Below are 20,317 nucleotides of genomic sequence, written 5' to 3'. Positions count from 1 at the left end.
GGGACCCAATAATAACACTTAAACATGGAAAAAGTCAGGTTTTCATGATATGTCCCATTTAAAAAAGATGGTGTATTTCTGAACAAACTTTTTGTATTGTAAGATAACACAATGTGTTGTACAATTGTATAACCTGGTTACATAAGGCATGCTGTGCCAGAGAGACACAACTCTTAAAGTGTGACTATGGCAGTGCTTGGAACACAAATACTGATTTGGCGGATCTTGGCTTTGACTTGCCATGGCATGATTATGGTTGCATAATTTTCAAAGGTTTTACAACAGAAAGTGAGCTGTTGTCAGTATCTTAAAGTTTTAAAATGTTACAAATCAATCAAATTGACTTATTCAACTCTTGATTGACACATCATGCCATGGAAAGGATTATTGTTAAGCTAAATTACTAAGGCAATCGAATCAATCTCATCTCTCAGATACCTTGATCAGTAGAGTCACGACATCTAGTTTAGCTGTCCATTAGGTTGTCAGACTGTATCACATACAGTCTCTTGCTTGTAAATTTCCTCTTGCTGCTCTATTCTTCAACTAGGTGAAATGTCAAATGTTTGCAAGGGCTTTTTCATCCTTTCTAGGCTCCGGTTGTCCTCTGTGACACAGCAGTGTGCTGCTCATGGGATTCCTGCAACACAATGCAACTTATCATCATCATGTCATGCACATCAATACAGAAACACTGAAGAATGCGGTGTACAAAAGGTGTCGGACGCTGAAGTCACAAGCCCATGTGTTTTAAATCGCAAGTGTCTCATGTTATTTCACATGGGGTGTGTGCTTGTTGTAGAACAGGTTGCTGAAACAACACTTAAGTGCAAAACATTTAAAGGTGACATAGAATGATTGAATGGGGTATTTATCCTTTTTCTGTGATGTGACATGTAGACAAAAAAAATTTCGGGGGGGTTGTAATGCCTTAGAAGCTTCCTAAAAACCTCTCTCAGATAGCTCTATTAGGGTGGGGGATTTTAAACAAGTGGTTTTGCACCTATTTGGCTCCCCCTACTGGCTTAACCTGCAATCTCATTACTGATTGGCTGACTTTGCTGCCACTCAAAAAATGTAGCCAATTGTTTTAAAGTGAAGGGGCAGTTAGATGCCTGTGATGTCATAAGCATCAGTTTTTCAGATTGGGCCGTTTTCTGGCTGACATTTCTAAAAGAGGAATTTCTATGAGACTGAGATGTTTAGCATGTCTAGCACTTTTTGTATGTTTGTGAATGCGGGTAGACTACCATTATTCAACAAAGACAAGGTAAAAATGGTTTTTCATTCTCTGCCACCTTTAAGATGTTAATAAGACTCAAAGCCTTGTGGCTAAAACAATGTAGAATTGTATTTATAACTAGATTTGTTTTCTGAAAAACTCTGCGTGAAAGTTCTGGGTCATTGGTATATAGTTAGCAAGTAAAAAAAAAGATGCATATGTGTGCTTACTTTATGGCAAGCTCTTTGGAAATCTGTTCAAGCGATCGTCCTTTCGTCTCTGGCACAAATGCAATCACAAACACCACCAACACGAAACTCATGGCAGAATAGGAGAAGATCACGCTGGGCAGGCCGATCCGCTCTACAAGGATGAAACATTACAGTAAGTCACTGTTATAAACATATATTTTAACACACAAAACTGTCCTGTAGATCAGCTGGTAGAGCATTGCGTTCACAGCGCAAAAGGTTGGGGGTTCATTCCCAAAAACAAGACATACTCAAAAAGGTACACCTTGAATGCACTGTAAGGGGTTGTGTACACCAAAACTTTTACGCCCGCGGTCGGCGCATGTTTTCAATTGTTTCCAATGGAAGCTCGGCGTTTTTCAAATAAGCCAGCAGCTAGCGGGTTTTTTCCGCGCTGAAAACCGGCGCTCGCCGGTTTTTCCGCGCTCGGCGCTGAGCGTCGAGAGTTGAAAGAGATTCAACTTTGGGAGAAAAGCTCCGCTCGTCAGTGTCAGTTCTCACACGGCCGCCCAATCACAGTGGAGGAGGGGCGGGACATTACCACAGCAACCAACCGGCTCGCAGCTGAAGTATCACAGCTACCAAAGTGCAGAGCGGAAGAAAGCTGGCACTCAGCTGAAAAACAGCTGGCATTCGGCCTCCTCAAGGCGTCCTCAAGTTTTGGTGTGTCCAGCCCCTTAGTCTGTTAAAAGATCAGTGGTTCCCAACCTTTTTCACTTTAGGGCCCCATAGTTTCCCACAACAATATTTGAAGGCCCCCCCCCCACTTACTCAATTTTTTCATATAAAATTAACTAGAACTTTGAATGACAAGACAGATGTATATTCCCTACAAAAATGTATATTCCCTAACTTTTTTTAGCTTATTTTAATGTTTTGTTCAATTTTTAAATACATTTAAGTCTTCTTGAGGCCCCCTTTGAAATTTGCTGTGGCCCCCGACCCTCAGGTTGGGAAACACTAGTTTAGATAAAAGCCTTGTCTACATGCATATATGTTAACAATTTTGTTTCTTTTTTTTACTGTACTGTATTGAACTTAACACACTTGTGTCTTTCCATCTCTGCAGAAACATCTCCACAGGTGCCAAAACTATTTTTGGCAATTTGCCTCTAAACACACATCTAAATCTGGGATAAGTAAGTGTTCAGTATTTTAAGTCTTTGAGAATGATACAACTATTAATAGATGTGGTGATTCAGTCCTTTTAGATATTTATTTAATTATTTTAAAACTATGGCTTACAAATTTGTAGATACAGTGCTTTAGCAAAAGCTGAAGCTAATAATAGCCATTTATGTGATGTAAACTATATTAACCTGGAGTACATCTTGTAAGCTGTGGGAACTACATTTGTAAGGTAAATTTTACATTAATAATTAATAAAAAGTCTAGTAACTTTATTGAAAACACTTCCTGTTTACAGTGTTTGTTAATGATCTATGGCTGAATTAAGTGACCTTGCTCTTATACTGTAGCTCCTGCAGAGTTATCTGTTATTTTACTCTGTTAGACTCCATATAGGAATCTAATGACATCTTTTTGTGCTTTGATAGCTGAATATTCATACAGCTGTCTTGGTGTCAGCAAGTTCAGTGATAAAATCTATATTGCACCAGTCACCTGTATACTTCTAAAAATAAAACACTTTATGATGTCTGTATGTAAGCACCTATTCCCATTTTTCTTCCTCCAATAAGACAATGTTTGAAGCTCATGTGTTCATTCTAGGGATGCTTAACGATTAATCGTGATTAATCGTTAGCAGAATAAAAGTTTTTGTTTACATCATATATGTGTGTGAACTGTGTATAATAACTTTGTATAAATAAATGTACACACATGCATGTATATGTTTTAGAAATGTTTACATGTGTATATGCTAGGGGTGACCCCGAATAGTCGAAGATTCGATGCATCGATAGGAGAAGCCTGATTCGACTACCAATCTCATAGTCGAATCGTCGCAGATGTGTTATGAAATGAGGATCATTCAATTTTGGCCGTATGGGTGCACACATTATCTGATTTCACATATAACAGCTTTCTCACAATATATTAATATACTGCATATTATGATAATGCTGCAAAAAATATGTGAAGTAGCAGCTTTCAATAAATATTTTTAAAATGCGTTAATAAATCCAACAACCCCTGTGACCGGGCTTCACGTCCATAAGAGGTTTCTATGTTAATAAACCCTTGCCACTTTGTTTCTACATTTAAAAGACAAAGCTGGCAAATTAAACTATGACTTTCGTTCTTTTAATAATTTCTATATTTTATTTTATTTATAAATCACTTTGGGTTATCTGATTTAACTATTTGGCTTGTGTTTTGTTTCCGTGCACTTGAGGCATTTTGCATATTTGTTCTTCACTTTGTTACTTCTGACCTTATTTTATTAAAAAATTGTATTTATTATAAACGTAAATTCCGATCTAATTTAAGTATGTAAATTTTGGATAGCTTTTCGTTGTATCGATGTTGCGCTATTGCGTGCTGGCCATGCTTGCGCATGTAATTTAGCCGAACGGGCTAGATGCTCTGCATGCGTCTCATATTTATGAGTTCATCAAACTAAACATTAAAAAACGGATGTTTTTCGACGAGTATAAGTTTTTAAAATGTATTTAAAACAGAGTGGTTATATTGTCTATCTTAAGTTAAACTACAAAACAGGTAAGCCGTTTTTTTATTTCGGTGATGAAACGGAAATTAGTATCTGCACCGAACCTATTGCTGCCTGACACGAATGTCTTTCTTGTGATTTAATAATATGGTCGGTCGGTGTTCACTTTCAAATGATAGCAAAGAGATTCCTGAAATAAATAATATTATCCGGTCTTTCTGTATCTAAAGTTAATACAGAGATGATCAAAGTCAAAGCAAGCAAGCAAGTATTTCTGTGCTAAATAATAACGCGTAGTGTCTATAAAATCATTAATGTCAGTGTTTTTCTTGTTATAAATTAAAGTTTAATGAATTGTATTTAAAGATTAGTTTTTATCATTTACAGTCACAATCACAAATTATTTGTCATTTCTCATTTGTCGGGTTTTTTTGGTCATGACTGCTTTGACGCGCTATCTCCAAATTAAATAAAAACACTTAATTGTAGCCGGAGTTTCCAAGGCAGGATCACCTTTGTTATTTTTTTAGGTTTAGTTATCAAATGTTTTGTGTGATGTTCTGTAGATCGTGGCTTTAAAATGTTATGAGGAATAATTAAACAAATTTTGCCTTACATTTTACCTTAAAAAATATATATATAAATGCATCCTCAGTTTTGTCTTCGTTTATTACTTGAAAGACAGTTTTGGTCACTTTATCAAACAGTTGTTTATGGGTGCTGCTTGTGAAAGAAAATAAAAGTTACCAATTTGTACCTGGTCTGGCCCCCTCCCAACCCATGCACACAAACATAGATGATTCGACTATCGGTCGACTATGGAAAGATTCGAAAATTCTGATTCGAATATGTAAATCCTTAGTCGAGGACACCCATAGTATATGCATTTGTATATTTATGTATAATTTATATTATATATATAAATATAAATACTTAATATATACATTTTTTTTCTTAAAATTATACATGAATGTGTTCATATTTATATATATATACACATATTTATAATTCACAGTTTACACACATAAGTGATGTAAACAAAAACTTTTATTCTGCTAACGATTAATCGCGATTAATTGTTTAGCATCCCTAGTTCAGTTGTCATAATGAAGCCATTTGGTTTGGGTAGGACAATATGAATTTGTTATGCTTTATGCAAGTATTCAAATAATAAAAAAACGGAACTTGTCATGATGTTTCTTTTAACAATTTTCATATTTCCTGAGACATCAAAATGAGATCCAAATTTAGGACGTGAAGTTAAAACAACATTTTTCCATAGATTAAAAACATACCAAACCACTAGAAGTCGCTAACCCACTAGCAGATACATTTGTGCATTTTAGAGATCTTTTTATCCAAACTGCCTTGCAGTGTTTTAAACGTTACATTTTTATGTCCTTATTAAATTTCCATGGCATTTAAACCCATGGCTTTGGCAATGTTAAGTCCATGCTTCTACCAGCTGAGCTACAGAAATATTAGCAAATATTAATCATAAAGGTCACGTTCTTTCTGATCCCATTTTTTAAACCCTAGTTAGTGTGTAATGTTGCTATGATAGCATAAATAATACCTGCCAAATGATAAAGCTCAAAGTTCACTGACAGGTGATATATTTTCTTTAACAGAATTCCCTTTTTAAAGGCACTCTGGATAAAAGTGTCTGTTAAATTAAAGGTGGGGCGCATGATTTTTGAAAAACACTTTGGAAAAAGGAGTGGGGACGAGTACCAAAACACACTTGTAGCCAATCAGCAGTAGGAGGCGTGTCTACTAACCGACATCGTCACCTGGGTTGCGTATGTGTGGGGCGGGTCTATCAAAAGAAGGTCCCGATTCTATTGGGATAGGGGCGTGTTTGTTTAGGGGATTTCAAATTTCAACATTGGCTTTCAGAGATCATGCACCCCGCCTTTAAAGGGGCCATGGCATGAAAATCTGACTTTTTCCATGTTTAAGTGCTATAATTGGGAAAATGTGAAAAACATCAACTCAGTAACTAAGTTTTTGTAAACCATTCTCTACAAGCACATGAAAAAATAGGTCGTTGAAATTTGGCTCTCCTTATGATGTCATAAGGAGCTCTTATTATAATAATACCACCCCTTAGTCTGCACTATCCAACCACGGCACAGCCATTTAGTGCAGAGAGAAAGAGAGAGAGAGAGAAAATAATTCACAGCACAATTGAGTTTCAATTTCATCAAACCACCATCATTGTGATCAGTGTTTGCACTTCATCTGCTCATTTGCATTTTAAAAGACACACCCAAAACGGCACATTTTTGCGCACACCTACATAGTGGCAATTTTAACATGCTATAATAAATTATTTATATGGTATTTTGAGCTAAAACTTCACATATCTGCTCTGGGGATACCAAAGATTTATTTGACATCTTAAAAAAGTCTTGTGACATGGCCCCTTTAACAGATGTAAATCTAGCGTAAATCAATACAGATCTCAAATTCGTCTTCATGTGTGTTACCTGTCAGGGTCAGAAAGGTCATTGATATGAGCAAATTGGTGGCCCAGTTGAAGGCAGAGATGACGGACACAGCCTTTCCACGGATGCCAGTCGGGAAGATCGCACTTAAAACCACATGCACCACTAGAGAGAAAAACAGATATGGTTAAAGAGACAATTTTTATTAAACTCTTGATTGACACGTCATGCCCCGGAAAGGCTTTTTGTTTGGTTTAAAATGTAAAACTGCACAAACTAGCAAGTTTTGAAATATATTTGCATTTCATTATACACATTATATACTATGAGCTTATGGCCTGAAAGGTCAGTTTGTTTAATCTGGTTCAACAGGGTGTGCTGTTTTGTGCTGCCCACTTTAAATCACTTAAGAACACACAGAGAAGACTTGTTATGTCAATATCTTTGAACAATGTCAAAGGGTTACATCACTTTTTATTTGCTTATTACACACACACGCTGTGTATTAACAAACGATTTTGTCAAATACTCTCTGTTTATATTACCAAACAGAGAGTATTTGACCAAATCGGTTATGTGAACTACAGCAGAAACTCTTATACAAGCCAATATTAACTATTGAAGGAATCTGCATCTATCTATCTATCTATCTATCTATCTATCTATCTATCTATCTATCTATCTATCTATCTATCTATCTCTGTGTCCGTCCATCCATCCATCCATCCAGGGTACGGTCACAGATCAACTGTTGGTCCTGGAAAAACATTCCTAACAACCTAATTTCCAAAAAAACCAAAAACTATTCTACTATCTATCTAGGATTTTAAACATTTTCTCAAATTACTTTCTCTTAACACACTATTATAATAATGTTCTGTGTTTTATACTCATTGTCAAAAGTGTCATGTTATGTAAATCTTACTTGGTCCCAAGCTGATGGAGAATCCAGCTACATAAACCAGCAGGCTGACCAGAGAGATCCATTTGAGAGAAGGCGATACCTCATTTACAGAAACAGACTGAAGAGCATTTTTCAATCTGTCCTCCTCCAAAGTCCCACCTGCTTCTGCAGTCTTAAGAAATGCTGTCCTATGATCATAAGTGTAGTTTAAAATCCAATTGTTTTTAGTGTCATTAACTCTAATGAATGCAGAATTGGTTTTATGATTGGTTTGATAGTATGAGCCATGCTGTATATCAGTCTCGTCTCCCATTCTTAAAACAGTCAGATTTGCATTATTAGCAGGGCCTTTGCATAAGCTGGAAACCTGAGTTTGGCTCTGCATGGTTACGGCCCCTAGCGTTGCCGTCGACAACGTCATGATAACGGCTCCGACGCACAAGAGGGCTTTGGGTCCCACTTTATCCACCAGAAACACTGCAGGAATGGTCCCTCCCACCTTAACAACACCAAACCCTGTGGAAGCGAGAGTCGCTGCCTCGTTACCATGGAAACCCACACTGCTGAGAACAGTCGACGCGTACGCCAAAATGTTGGGCTGTCCGGTACCCTGCTGCAAGAACACCAGAGCAGCACCGATAAGGAGTCTGTGCAACATGTTGTCACGGGAACGGAAGAGGTCCAGAAAGCCATGCAACCGTTCTTCCCCCAGGGCCACTCGAATGGCACGAAGCTCCTCATCCACCGCGTCCATTCCTTTGATGCCTGCCCGAAGGCGGAGAAGAGTTGCGTGAGCGTCTTTTTCACGCCGTTGAGCGAGCAGAAATCGCGGACTCCTCGGCAACAGAGGCATGATGGCGGCTTGGAGCAGAGCAGGAAGAAGAACGCCACTGAAGGTAAATCTCCATCCGTCTGGAACCGCCGCAAACGCCCAGCTCATTCCAAAACCCAACAGCATCCCTAAAACAACCATCAGCTCATACACACACACGCACCTTCCACGCCAGGCAGCAGGCGCTACTTCTGCCGCGTACAGGCATGACGCGGTGCCTGACAGCGCCACTGCCATGCCTACCAACATTCGCCCAGTCACTAATGCCCAGAAAGATACCACACACACACTCAAAAAGGTGCCAAACACACACAGCAGCGCCGTGAAGATGATTGAGAAGCGACGTCCGTAGCGGTCCAGTATGATGCCGCCACCCAAAGACAGGAGGAAGGCACCAAGCAGCAGAGAACCGACGATCTGCTCCTGCTGGGGGCAGGAGAGACTCAAAACTTCCCTGAGTTGAAGCAAAGTTCCCGATATCAGACTCATCTCGTATCCCATCATCAACCCGCTCAGGCAGGCCACGGATACAGAACACAACACCAGCGCCCCACCATTGCCTAGAGAAGGAGAGAGGAAATTTTTAGTGTGTGATATTTCCCTTTTGATTTAATTATAACATATTTTGTAACCAGCACCAGTATTTGCTCAAATAAAATTTTTTTCCTTATATTGGAAATAGGGATGTATAACAATTAATCGCGATTAATCTATAGCAGAATAAAAGTTTTTGTTTACATCAAATATGTGTGTGAACTGTGTATAGTAATTATGCAGAAAATAAATATGCACATGCATGTGTAATTTTAAGAAAAATATATATTTATATATTAAGTATTTATATTTATATATAATATAAATTATACATAAATATACAAATGTATATACACATGTAAACATTTCTTAAATATATACATGCATGTGTGAGCATTTATCTATACAAATTTATTATACACAGTTCACACACATCTGTGATGTAAACAAAAACTTTTATTCTGCTATAGATTAATCGTGGTTATACCACGGGTCTGTTGAATGCTGTATTCTGATTGGCTGAAAAATTTTCCGTGGGTATGCATTAATTTCTGATAACCGCACACCTAACTTGTTAAATTTCTTAAAAATAGGCACCAGAGCAATGTTTGTGGTAAACGTGGTATAAGAGGAATAATTGACTCCGGTCCTTTGAATTATTTGAAAATAATTCAAATTATTTGAAAATAATGCACACCTTGGGTGTGCATTATTTTCTTATAAATCCTTTGAATTATTTGAAAATATAACCCAAGGTGTGCATTATTTTCTAATAATTCAATGGCCCGTCGTCAATTATTCCTTACTCAATCGTTATGCATCCCTTATTGGAAATGTATAATGGTATGTGGTACTATATTGTGGGCCCTATTATAAGAACAGTAAATTATTAAACAATTGGGACCAGTGGCTTTTGTATTCGGCATGTTGTGTGAACCTATGTACATAAAGCGTCATGTCAAAATACGTCTGCTGCGGAGGCTTCAAAGATATGACAAGATGATAAGAGAGATGCTCACGTTTGCCAGATACTCGCTTAATCTCATGTGTAATCACAGTTTAGTGTTAAGTGAGTATCTTGCGAGTATTTTGTGAACGTGAGTGTCTCTTTTGTCATAAGCCGTTTCGACGCATGTGCAGCAGGCACTTATTTTGACATGATGCACATAGGTTCACATAACGCACCGAACACATATTTTGAATTTGCACCCCTCGTAAGAGTAGTCGCCACTGTTTGGGTCATTAACCATTATACAATATCTTACAATATACAGTATCTTATACTGTATACAGCTGGGGTCTCAAACCTTTTTGTGAGCAAGGACTACCACAATGGATAAAACAATCTGGAGGGCTACTTTTTGATATAGTCTCCTCAAAACTTTTTTGTTTTACTTGTTGATTTTATTTTATTTTACTTGTTGATATGTTTTAGTATTGCTTAAAATGTTAACATACGTAAACCAAGACAAGCCAATACAAAAATATGTAATAAATAAATATTACAATTGAGACTATTAATAGAATGTGCTTTGGCGGGCACCTCACAGACTCTGTGTGGACACCACGTTGGAGACCCCTGGTATACAGTATGAAGTTAATAACCAAAGTAATATCAGTTTTCTTACCTGAATGCGCAGACGGGGTTTTCTCTAAATGTATGTTTGGGTTAGGACCCTGCACAGCTGCTTTGCTCTTGGGATCAGAGGTCATTCTTATGGACTCTTCAGAAGGGTCCATGTCCATCTTGTGGTGCAACTGCAGGGCAGTGAGTTGTTACACCCAGAAACACTTAAACAGGTCTATTCAGTCAATAAACCTGTTTGGTGACATTATGCAGTTTCATACCAAAGATGATATTAGTTCAAATCTGCTAGGTAGGTTAGAATGTAAGACACCTGTACCAATATGTGTTAACTGTTAACGGCCAGTAAAAACACTTGTCAAAACATACAACCCCCCCCCCCACCAATAAAAATACCATAGTACACTTTAGTATTTACTATAGTAATGTTATAGTAACTGCTACAGTTTGTTAATATCTTCTTCAGTATTCTGTATTATGTGGTAAACACTTTAGTTAATGTTAATATTAACTCAGGTAAGTTTCAAAAACACTATAGTATCTCTAGGACTTTTACTGCAGTTTAAAGTGTACTACAGATACACTAAATTATATGCCCAGTCAAGCTCTTTAGTTAATTTAATCACATACTAACCTATAAATGACAGTGGCACAATATTACTTAAAACTTTATCTGCTACTGAAAACATATTAAGTATTACAGTGTGTCCCCATCAGGAATGCAAAGCCACAGACCATCTTGAATTTTTAGTGCTGTACAAGCAGAGCAATGAAAGCTGTAAAGATCCTTCAAACAGCGCATTTAAAGCGCAACAGTGCCGTTATTACCTCTTTAATGTCTTTAACGCTATGATATCATCTCAGCTGATCGACTCTCTCTCTACACCCGGTGGCAGTAAGTAATCCGTCCTTGGGTCAATACACGCTTCTTGTTTTGGACAGCACAGTGACTTAAACTCCGCCCACATTACCGAAAGAGGCAGACCGTGAGCAGCAAGCAAGCAAGCAACTTTTAAACAGGTTGTCTTTATAACTTAATTTGCATGGCTCGCTTTGAAATGCGTTTCGTGTGACATTGTTTGGGCTTTTAACACTTTTTTTCTAACTCAAAATGAAAAATAATGTTGCATGTTCGCAGTTGATTGTGATTTCCTGTGTGCAACGTAACTTACTTCGGCAATAACTCCGTCATTTGTTCGTGTAAAATGAGATTTGTATACTAAAGAACAAATGGCTGATGTTTACACGCTGTCAGTCTTTAGGTGTATTCTACTTAACGCAGTGCTGCGCAGACCGGTCAAGGAATGACGTCAAAGTATCGCTTCTTTCGTAGTGCTATGATGTCAAACGCCGATCGGTCTGCGCAGAAAAAAAAAGGTATATTACAGTTTATCTCTGTCGCTTTAGTACATTTCTCAAATCATACTCGACATTTGCAAAAACAGTAAGTGAATTTTTCAAAACAATTTGTACAAATAGCAAAACCCCATGGTTTAGCAGCAAAAGCCAGTTTCTTGCTCAGAATCCTTCGTTCATCTCTCAACAGTAAATATCTGTGTTAATGAACATGTCAGTGGCATCAGAATGACAAGTCGTTGTGTTGTTGTGTACGGATAAGTCAGTCAGATTGCTTAGTCATGTTGTTAATATAACAGTTTACTCTGAAGGGATGTTCTGATGTAAACTATGACTAAAGTTTTGTTTCTCTTGATGATATAGTGCCATCTACTGGTCAGAAACATGCAATTACACAGAGTGACAAATTAAATAATCAATCTGCCATGTCTGTGTTCATATGAAGGGATGACTTATAAATACAATTAATTCATAGATTAGTGCGTTTTAAAATGATACTCTACATTTTCTTCATATACATTACTGTGCAAAAGTCTTAGGCCACCATGCTACCATTAGATTTGTTGTTTTTGCAATTGTATAGTGATCATATATAATTATTTCTTAGTCTCTTTATTAGAATACAACCAGAAAATACAGGAAATGTGTATGTAGAATTTAAAAAAGTATAAAAGTATAAGCTGAAGCGTCACGTATTTAGGGTAAACTCCCATTTCAATTTAGCAATAGCATGAAATGAAATCCTAATTTCTAATTCTAATCAAATGACTTCAGGACTTCAGTCTCCTCAAAAAAAGCTCAAGATGTTTTTGTGCCAAGAGAGGTCACACTAAATACTGACTGATGTCTGAAGAAGACATTTAGTTCTGAAAATTGTTTTGTTTTTAATTTATTTCTTGTATTTTCTGTTTGTATCTTAAAAAAAGAGTGAAAAATAAATATGGATGGACATTAAAACTTTGCTAAAACAACAAAGCTGGTGATGGTGGCCTAAGACTTTTGCACAGGACTTTATTGTATGAATTCCATTAATCCCCTTAAGTGATACTTGTATGTTGTTCGTTGACTTCATTGTTGGTTGCAAAGATTGACGGACGTGTTTTTTATGTTTTAATAATAACAATACCGAAATAATAGTTTTTCTTTTACCATTGTAAAAACAATGTCACTATTAAGAAAATGTAATGTTTATTGTTTTACTACATGTTGCCTTATTCTCCTTAAAGGGATAGTTCACTTTAAAATGAAAATTCTGTCATCATTTACTCATCCTCATGTTGTTTAAAACCTGTATGAATTTCTTTTTTCTGATGAACACAAAAAAAAGATATTTTGAAAAATGATGGTTAACACACAGCAGTAAGTGACCATAGACTTCCATAGTAGGAAAAATATTTTTGAAGTATTGTGATAAATAACTAAGAAAATATTTTGATAAATGATGGTAAGCACACAGTTGACGGTACCCATTAAATTCCATCATATTTTTTTATTCCTACTATGGAAGTCTATGGTCACTTGCTGCTGTATGTTTACCATCATTTCTCAAAATATCTTCTTTTGTGTTCATCAGAAAAAAGAAATTCATACAGATTTAGAACAACATGAGAATGAGTAAATGATGACAGAATTTTCATTTTAATGTGAACTATCACTTTAAATAAATATTTTTAAAGAGCATATTGCGTCTCCAACCATTTGTGGGCGCTAGTATATAACAGATCAAAGCCACTCTAAAAAGCAATGTAAAACAATGTTTCTTATCAGAGGCCTCAACAAACTACCAAGAGACCTCAAAATTACCTCAAACTATTTAAAATTTTCTTCATTATAAATAAGACAAAACAAAAATGTTACTGTGATTGGGGAGGCTTCAAATGTGGCCATTGGTGATTGTCAAAAAAGCCTCTGGAAAGGGCTCCAATCCAAAATACATTTTGGGGCAGTTTAATTATAATACTGATTGGTTGTTATGTGGTACTTGTAAGGGATAATGTATAAGCCTCGACGCATCAGGATCTGACGAGAAGCAGAGGTCTTGTATCACACCGGAGGGGCTTATTTCACGATAACAACCGGCTGCCCTGTGCCGCTAATTACACGGCTATTTGCCTCATAAGTAAAGTAAGGAACATTAAATATTTATTTGAAATATTTAATTAGCTAATTTTTTAACGAATGCAGACCTTCCGAGAGGAAAACACGTTATTTTTGGTTTTAAGATAAGACGTTCAAATGCCACGAACACCCTAACTTATTTGGTTGAATCATTTGTTAATATTATATCACTTATGTTAAACAAAATACATAAAATACAGATTTATATTTAACTTTATGTAATGTTAAACTGTACCTGTCAAAACGATTTGCAGCATCTGGGTTACTGTGTGTCAGGACTGGCCAATCAGAATCAAGCATTTCAACGAACCGTTGGAACAACTCGGATTTAAGATATTTCCCACCTCAAAACACCTGAAAATTGGTCTGGTTAAGTTACATTAAAATCATTTTGTAACATTTAAACATTAACGTGTTACAAATTATTTACTAACATCAAAACATTTAATATAGTTAGTAACATTAAAAGAGCGTCGTTCCATATATTATTTTTAGGTTGAGGTTGGAAATATCCTAAATCCGAGTTGTCTGGAACGCAGCATTATTATATGGTATTATGATACAGAACTAAATGATTAATATTTTTATGCTTCATACACAAGGGACTCCATCCAAAAACATGGTATAACTATGGCACCATGTTTTGTAATAGCAGCTGTTTAAAAAGCACTTTATATATGAAAAATAAAACTTTGTCCAGAACTTGACTGGCATGTTGGCCTGTCTCGAGTACTTTTGAAGTAATAATTTAATATTCTATGTTGCATTTATTTTCTTAATGGTGTCCTTCTCAATGAAACCTCTGGTTTACCTTTAAGAAATTACCATCTCTTTGATGTGTGACCAAGCTAAAAGCCTTAGGTACAGCATTTCTGAGCAACTTGCTAAGACCAGTACATCTAATCTCGGAAAAGTGCTTCCAGGAGTCATGGTTAATATATGCAACCATTGACAGCTGCCATAAAACTTTTAATGACGTCTGGTTAAAGATGGGGTCAATGTGCAGGGGTGGTGTGAGCACTGACGCACAACACTGTATAGACAGCAAACAGCTGAAAGTCCACCATATGCCCAGCTGACACACAACCAGTGTTGTTGCCAAAGCAACATGCTTCCGGGATACACACTAAAGTTCGTGTATACACCGTTAAATATCAAGGAAACCCGAAGACAGTTTGAGGAAAAATAACCACAAAGTTTTATTGCGAACCAAACAAGGTCACACGATTCAAACATTTTACAATTGTACAGTACATTTATTGTTACATAAGCATACCTCTTAAGTTTTTGTTCCATATACATTAAAACTAATACATACATACATACACATAAAATATACAAATGAACTTAAATAGCAAGTCTTATTCAATGGAATGTGATGCTTAGACAAAATCGGTCCATTCTGTCTTATCTGTACGATTACATCCTACAAGGCTGGAAGACGAAGGTGAGACACAGGCTTCTGATTCATTGGTCCTGATGCTTATCTACACACAGTAGCAGCAGATCTCTCTAGCACCTCTCACTCATGTCCAAAGAACAAAAAAGTAAACTTAGGAAGTGCTCTTTAAATTAAGAAGAAAACGAAAGACTAACTGTGCAACTTGATCCCAGATGCATAACTGATAAATCACAATGAACATCAGATGCTGATATACATATTCAGTGGTTTTAGCGTCATAAACGACTATTTAAATCTGACTGATGTGCCAGATCACATGATTTCGAAAGAAACATGAGAAATAAGTAATGAGAGGTGTTAAGACGACAACACACACACACACGCGCTCATCCGAAACGGTTTCTCACTCTATCATCATCATCAGTCCTATAAAAGTAAATACTATGAGCAAACAGAAAAATATACAATAAATTTCCATCAGCATCAATCTTCTCCATCTATCTTTCACAGTCTGTCTGCCTGATACAACATGGCGTGAAAGCGGAGGAGAAATCGTGCAGTTGGATGCGGACGATGCAGATGAGTCTTTTTAATAAATGTAAAACTCGGGCCTTTTAAATAAAAGGCCCTTCGAGCTGCCGTACGCCATGTGCAAATGCCCCCTCCTGGGGGTGGGGAAAATGGGACTGGGTTTTCGTTCTCATAGTGATGCCATACAAGTTTCCAATGATGGTAATGAGCTACAGGTAATGGCGTTTCTGTGTTGATGGGCTACAGGTAGGAATCCACGGCAGGGGCGTAGGAAAAGCCTAGGAAGGCCTCGGCTGCCTCTGAGATGCTGGATGTAACTAGAGCGCTGTCTGGAGAACAGCCGATGGAATTTGGCACGGGCTCGTCTGTGAACTCTGGGTCAAAGTGTCGCAAGTCATTAGGCCCTGTCTGAAACAAAAAAAGTGTGCTTGTTAAAATGGCATATTTGAAATATTTAACTTTTCAATGGTTTCAATTGGTTTACATAATCAGCATGATTATGTTCTTTATATCAGGCCAATATTGTAATAACCGAACCACGATGGAACGTACCACGTTAGGGTTGAAAGGGGGAGTGAGTTTCTTGGCGTTCAGATCGTCCCAGTTTATTGGAGAGAAGAACATGTGCGTCTTGATCTCAGTCTACAAGTGAAATAAGAGCATACATTAGATATAAGACTGACAAAAACCCAACCAATGACTTCAAATATAAACACACACACACAAACACTTACAAAGTCATCTTTGAAGCCTAGTCTCTTGGTACGATCTTTCTGCAGTAGACCCTCCAGCAGGTTTCGAGCAGAATTGGATATGTTGGGTTTCAGCTGCAGTGGCTTGTTCAAGATATTATCGTACATTTCTGCTGTGTTCCGGCTGTAGAACGGAGGCTGTGGGGCGACAAGGAAAAATTTGATTATCATCTTGATTAAATATAGGCATTCAGTCTACAAAAAGTCCAAGAAAAGTTAAAATAACTCACCAGGCCATATAACATTTCATACAGCACTGAACCCAAACACCACCAGTCCACCGTCCTGTCATACGGTTGCTTATGTAACACCTCTGGTGCCAAATACTGCAAGATTAAAAAAAACATTGAGACATTAACTTGCTTTTTAAAAGAGAACACCATCTACCAATCAGCATAGGTTATTAGCGAATGACATTTACCTCTGGCGTCCCACAGAACGTAGACGTGGTCCCGTTCGGTTCTATGTTCTCCTTGCAGAGGCCAAAGTCGGTCAGGATAATATGTCCCTGCGAATCCAAGAGAATGTTCTCGGGTTTCAAGTCTCGATACACGATGTTCAGCGAATGCAGGTACCCCAAAGCACTTGCGATCTCCGCAGCGTAAAACCGTGCACGTGGCTCCAGAAAACACCTCTCCCTTTGCAAGTGATAGAAGAGCTATAGAAAGAAACAGAAACAGAGACAAAGAGAAGCGATTAGGTCATGAGCTCAATATCCCGAATGACATATTTAATCAAGACTTTTCAGATTCTTCAATCCTAAACAATGGAAGGAAATGAGAATTCACTGTTTAAAAGCCCCCATCTAGAGCCCCAGAGACGTCTGATGGGTTAGACTTGCCTAAACCGCAACAGCTGCTAAATCTGGCTCTCTCCCTTCACAAACTCTCCCCTCCCAACATTTCCTGAGGACAGTTTCCTATTCGGGGCCCGGTCGCTCCTCTTTGCTTCTCATGACAGGATATCCTTATGCTGTCTGCATCTACCTCGCTGTCTCCTACATATTTTACTATGCTATTTTTTATCACTCTCTCTTGTCTCTCCTTCTTTCCTGCAGTGTATTTTTTCTCGCTTCTGTGTGCGTTTTGCGGCTTGAATGTAAAGTAGCATTAATTTTAATTTAGATCCAATATGCAAATATAGTTTATCAGTTTGTAAGTTCCCCAAGAATCAAACCCACAACCGCAGTGTTGCTAGGACAATGTTCAACCCATTGAGTTAAAGAAGCTATCCAACAAACAGCACTATTTTAAAGTCACACACCTCTCCGCCATTGATGTAGTCCAGTACAAAGTAGAGTTTATCAGCAGTCTGGAAGGAGTAATGGAGGCCAACCAAGAAAGAATGCTTGACATTCTTCAGTAATACGTTTCGCTCAGACATAATGTGTTTCTCCTGAACATCAAAGAAAGGAAAGGTCAGAGGTTAAAGGTTGTGAGTGCGGTTAACTGATCAGCATCACATTCTTCAAAGTGCTGACATACATCTGCAACCGCTAATGAAACCCAAACCTATTATCTTGATGTTAAACCAAAGCTTAAGTCAGCACATAGTGGCTTTGTATGATCACACACCTCTTTCTTCTTCAAGATAGCCTTCTTTTGCAGAACCTTGACGGCATAGAACTGCTCATCGCTCCGGTGTCGGGCCAGCAAAACTTTGCCAAAGCTGCCTTTACCGATGACCTTAAGGAAGTCAAAGTCTGAAGGTTTGGCAGTGGGGTTGGAAGAGGGACCGAGGTTGATCTGTTGAGAGGGGCTTGGCTGGAGAAAAAAAGAGAAAATGTTTATGTTTGCAATAACACACATGCACATGGATTGGCTCAGTGCACAGACGAAACAAATATATGCATGTATATTTACCGGTGGGGAAGGGTTGCTGTTCATCAGCTCAGCTTCTTGTGGCGGTGTCAAGTTTAGGATGGACTGAACCTCAGGACTAGAGAAAGAAAGGATCACAGGTTGACTATCAGTAAATAATTGGTTTTCAAAATTAACAAATTAGATATTTACAATTTTTGTATATACATATTATCATTATGCTATGTACATGCTAACTATTTTTGCAGCAATACAATTTGACATATCTTAAACCTTTGTTTTAAAAAAGCTAAATGTATGGTAATACCATAGTATTTTGATATACACATGATATTGATATGGTACTTCCAAATGTATAATGAATATCATACTACCATAGGTATTACCATGTCCAAAAAACAGTGCTAGTAGTAGTATGGTACTAGTATGGTACTTTTTGCATGGAATTATTTTTAATAATAAGATAGATAAGTAAACCCACAGGAAATAAATACTATAGTATTTACTATAGTAAATTGTAGTATAAAAATTACTGTATATAATAGTGTAATTTCTACATTATACCACAGTATTCTGTGGTATTATAGTAAATTTGTTAAATTAACTATGGTAAATACTGTAGTATACTTTAATATGCATCATATTAACACTACAGTATCTAGCAATCATTAAATAAAATTAAATAAACATTTTTTTGATAATAAAGATTAAAATAAAAAGACAAAACTTACTGCTTGCATGCATAAGAGCTTGTGGAAAGTTTCTGTATGAAGTCGTTCAGCCCCATCTTTCTCTGTTTCATAAACGCTGCACAGAAAAGAGAAAGAAAGAAACTTGTTCAAAAAGTGAAGATCACTTAATATTCTTCCTCTCCACTTGCGTTGGCTCGAGTGCCTCCATTCATGTAAAAACAAAGCCTACCACTGAGATTAGCGACGAGTCCTCTTGTTTTAGAGTAGGTCAGCTCGCTCGTCTCCGTTTGAATAGTCATCGCTGTACTTTTCCACTGTGGGCCGGTAACTATAGGCACACAAAGAGCTACTGAACTCCACCGCTACTGTTCCAACTATTTAACAGTGCGGAGGAGGAGCCGGAGATCGCTTTCCGCTAAGAGGCGTGGCCTGGCGTACCTTCAAACTTCACTGTTCGACGTCACGCGGAGCCGCGCAGATCGAGCGGTCGGCGTATGATATCACAATACCGCGAGAGCGATTCGGAAGCGATGGTTTCGATTTGCTCTCGCGGTACTTTGAGAAACGTAAACAGATCTTGACATGAGGGGCGTTACTTGGCGTGTTTTAACAGTTATTTGCAGTGACGTCTACAAGGGGGCCATGTACCCATCACACACCCAGACTTTTCTGTTATTTACTACTACTGTGAGCGAGACCTTACCGGATCTAACAAGCCCTCAAGAACTACATGTTCTGCTGAGGGTTACATCAAAATGTTCAGCTTGAAGGAAGAAACTTTCAAAAACAAACATGCAGTTTCCTTCCTTAGAATTGTGCAATAATTTACTAGTTAAGTTAGAGATAACACAGAAAAAAAATTCAGAGTCATCATACTTTTGCAAATGGATTAGTGCCTCCAGCAAACGTCACTCTTAAACACGAGGGCCAACATTCATTCACTGATTCTAAATAGCCTACAACTGAACTCACTTCTCTCTCTTTTCTCTAGTCGTCTCCCCTCCACTTTAACTATTTTGTTATATGACGCAAGCCAGTGAGACAAAAGCAATGGACTTGAGCCAAACTTCAGCTCTCCCTGGAAAAGTACTGACTGCAGGAGGGCCGGTGACTTATATCCTTGTCATTTATGTGTTATTGAACATAAAATCCATGTCCCGTGTCGAAAAATGTACATGCATTGTCCTATTTTGCAAGTTATGCAATGCTATATTCAATCAGAGTACTGTTTAATTT

The 20,317-nt window shown here is 37.6% G+C and overlaps 2 protein-coding genes across 6 annotated transcripts in view; both read right to left on the bottom strand.

Annotated features, from left to right (window-relative positions):
- Positions 1-34: 34 nt before the first annotated feature.
- slc2a12 (solute carrier family 2 member 12) lies at positions 35-11,390 on the bottom strand. Of its 3 annotated transcripts, none has more exons than XM_065285469.1 (6): positions 11,239-11,390; positions 10,454-10,583; positions 7,481-8,851; positions 6,598-6,720; positions 1,453-1,585; positions 35-640 (listed from the first exon to the last, which is right to left on the bottom strand). In XM_065285469.1, exons 2-6 carry the CDS (start codon positions 10,569-10,571, stop codon positions 559-561), a joined length of 1,827 nt encoding a protein of 608 aa, XP_065141541.1. In that variant the 5' UTR covers positions 10,572-10,583; positions 11,239-11,390; the 3' UTR covers positions 35-558. The 3 variants fall into 3 exon arrangements, with proteins under 3 accessions (XP_065141541.1, XP_065141542.1, XP_065141543.1); XM_065285470.1 differs by having other exon boundaries at positions 10,454-10,644; positions 11,239-11,388; XM_065285471.1 differs by having other exon boundaries at positions 10,454-10,616; positions 11,239-11,380.
- Positions 11,391-15,058: 3,668 nt separating this feature from the next.
- Positions 15,059-20,317, bottom strand: part of sgk1 (serum/glucocorticoid regulated kinase 1) — a 30,802-nt gene continuing 25,543 nt past the window's right edge. For 2 of the 3 annotated variants that reach the window (XM_065285465.2, XM_065285466.1), the window contains 9 exons: positions 19,121-19,196; positions 18,432-18,507; positions 18,144-18,332; positions 17,833-17,964; positions 16,991-17,227; positions 16,800-16,895; positions 16,552-16,707; positions 16,370-16,459; positions 15,059-16,225 (listed from right to left, as the gene is read on the bottom strand). In XM_065285465.2, coding sequence (XP_065141537.1) covers positions 16,058-16,225; positions 16,370-16,459; positions 16,552-16,707; positions 16,800-16,895; positions 16,991-17,227; positions 17,833-17,964; positions 18,144-18,332; positions 18,432-18,507; positions 19,121-19,196 — 1,220 coding nt within the window. In that variant the 3' untranslated portion in view covers positions 15,059-16,057. Of the gene's footprint in view, positions 16,226-16,369; positions 16,460-16,551; positions 16,708-16,799; positions 16,896-16,990; positions 17,228-17,832; positions 17,965-18,143; positions 18,333-18,431; positions 18,508-19,120; positions 19,197-19,310; positions 20,316-20,317 lie in introns of those variants that run through there. The other variant, XM_065285468.1, reaches the window with a different exon arrangement.

Source organism: Paramisgurnus dabryanus, chromosome 21 (genome assembly GCF_030506205.2).
Source record: "Paramisgurnus dabryanus chromosome 21, PD_genome_1.1, whole genome shotgun sequence".
Classification (NCBI taxonomy): Eukaryota; Metazoa; Chordata; class Actinopteri; order Cypriniformes; family Cobitidae; genus Paramisgurnus; species Paramisgurnus dabryanus.
This window is presented reverse-complemented; position numbering and strand designations above follow the sequence as displayed.

What these genes read in the sequence shown, in the direction of transcription:
- slc2a12 (XM_065285469.1), bottom strand. Translation starts at nt 10,571, where the DNA reads ATGGACATGGACCCTTCTGAAGAGTCCATAAGAATGACCTCTGATCCC. An exon ending in AACCCCGTCTGCGCATTCAG is followed by an intron (nt 8,852 to 10,453) that starts GTAAGAAAACTG and finishes CTCCTTCTCTAG; the next exon opens with GCAATGGTGGGGCGCTGGTG. An exon ending in GACCTTTCTGACCCTGACAG is followed by an intron (nt 1,586 to 6,597) that starts GTAACACACATG and finishes TCATCCTTGTAG; the next exon opens with AGCGGATCGGCCTGCCCAGC.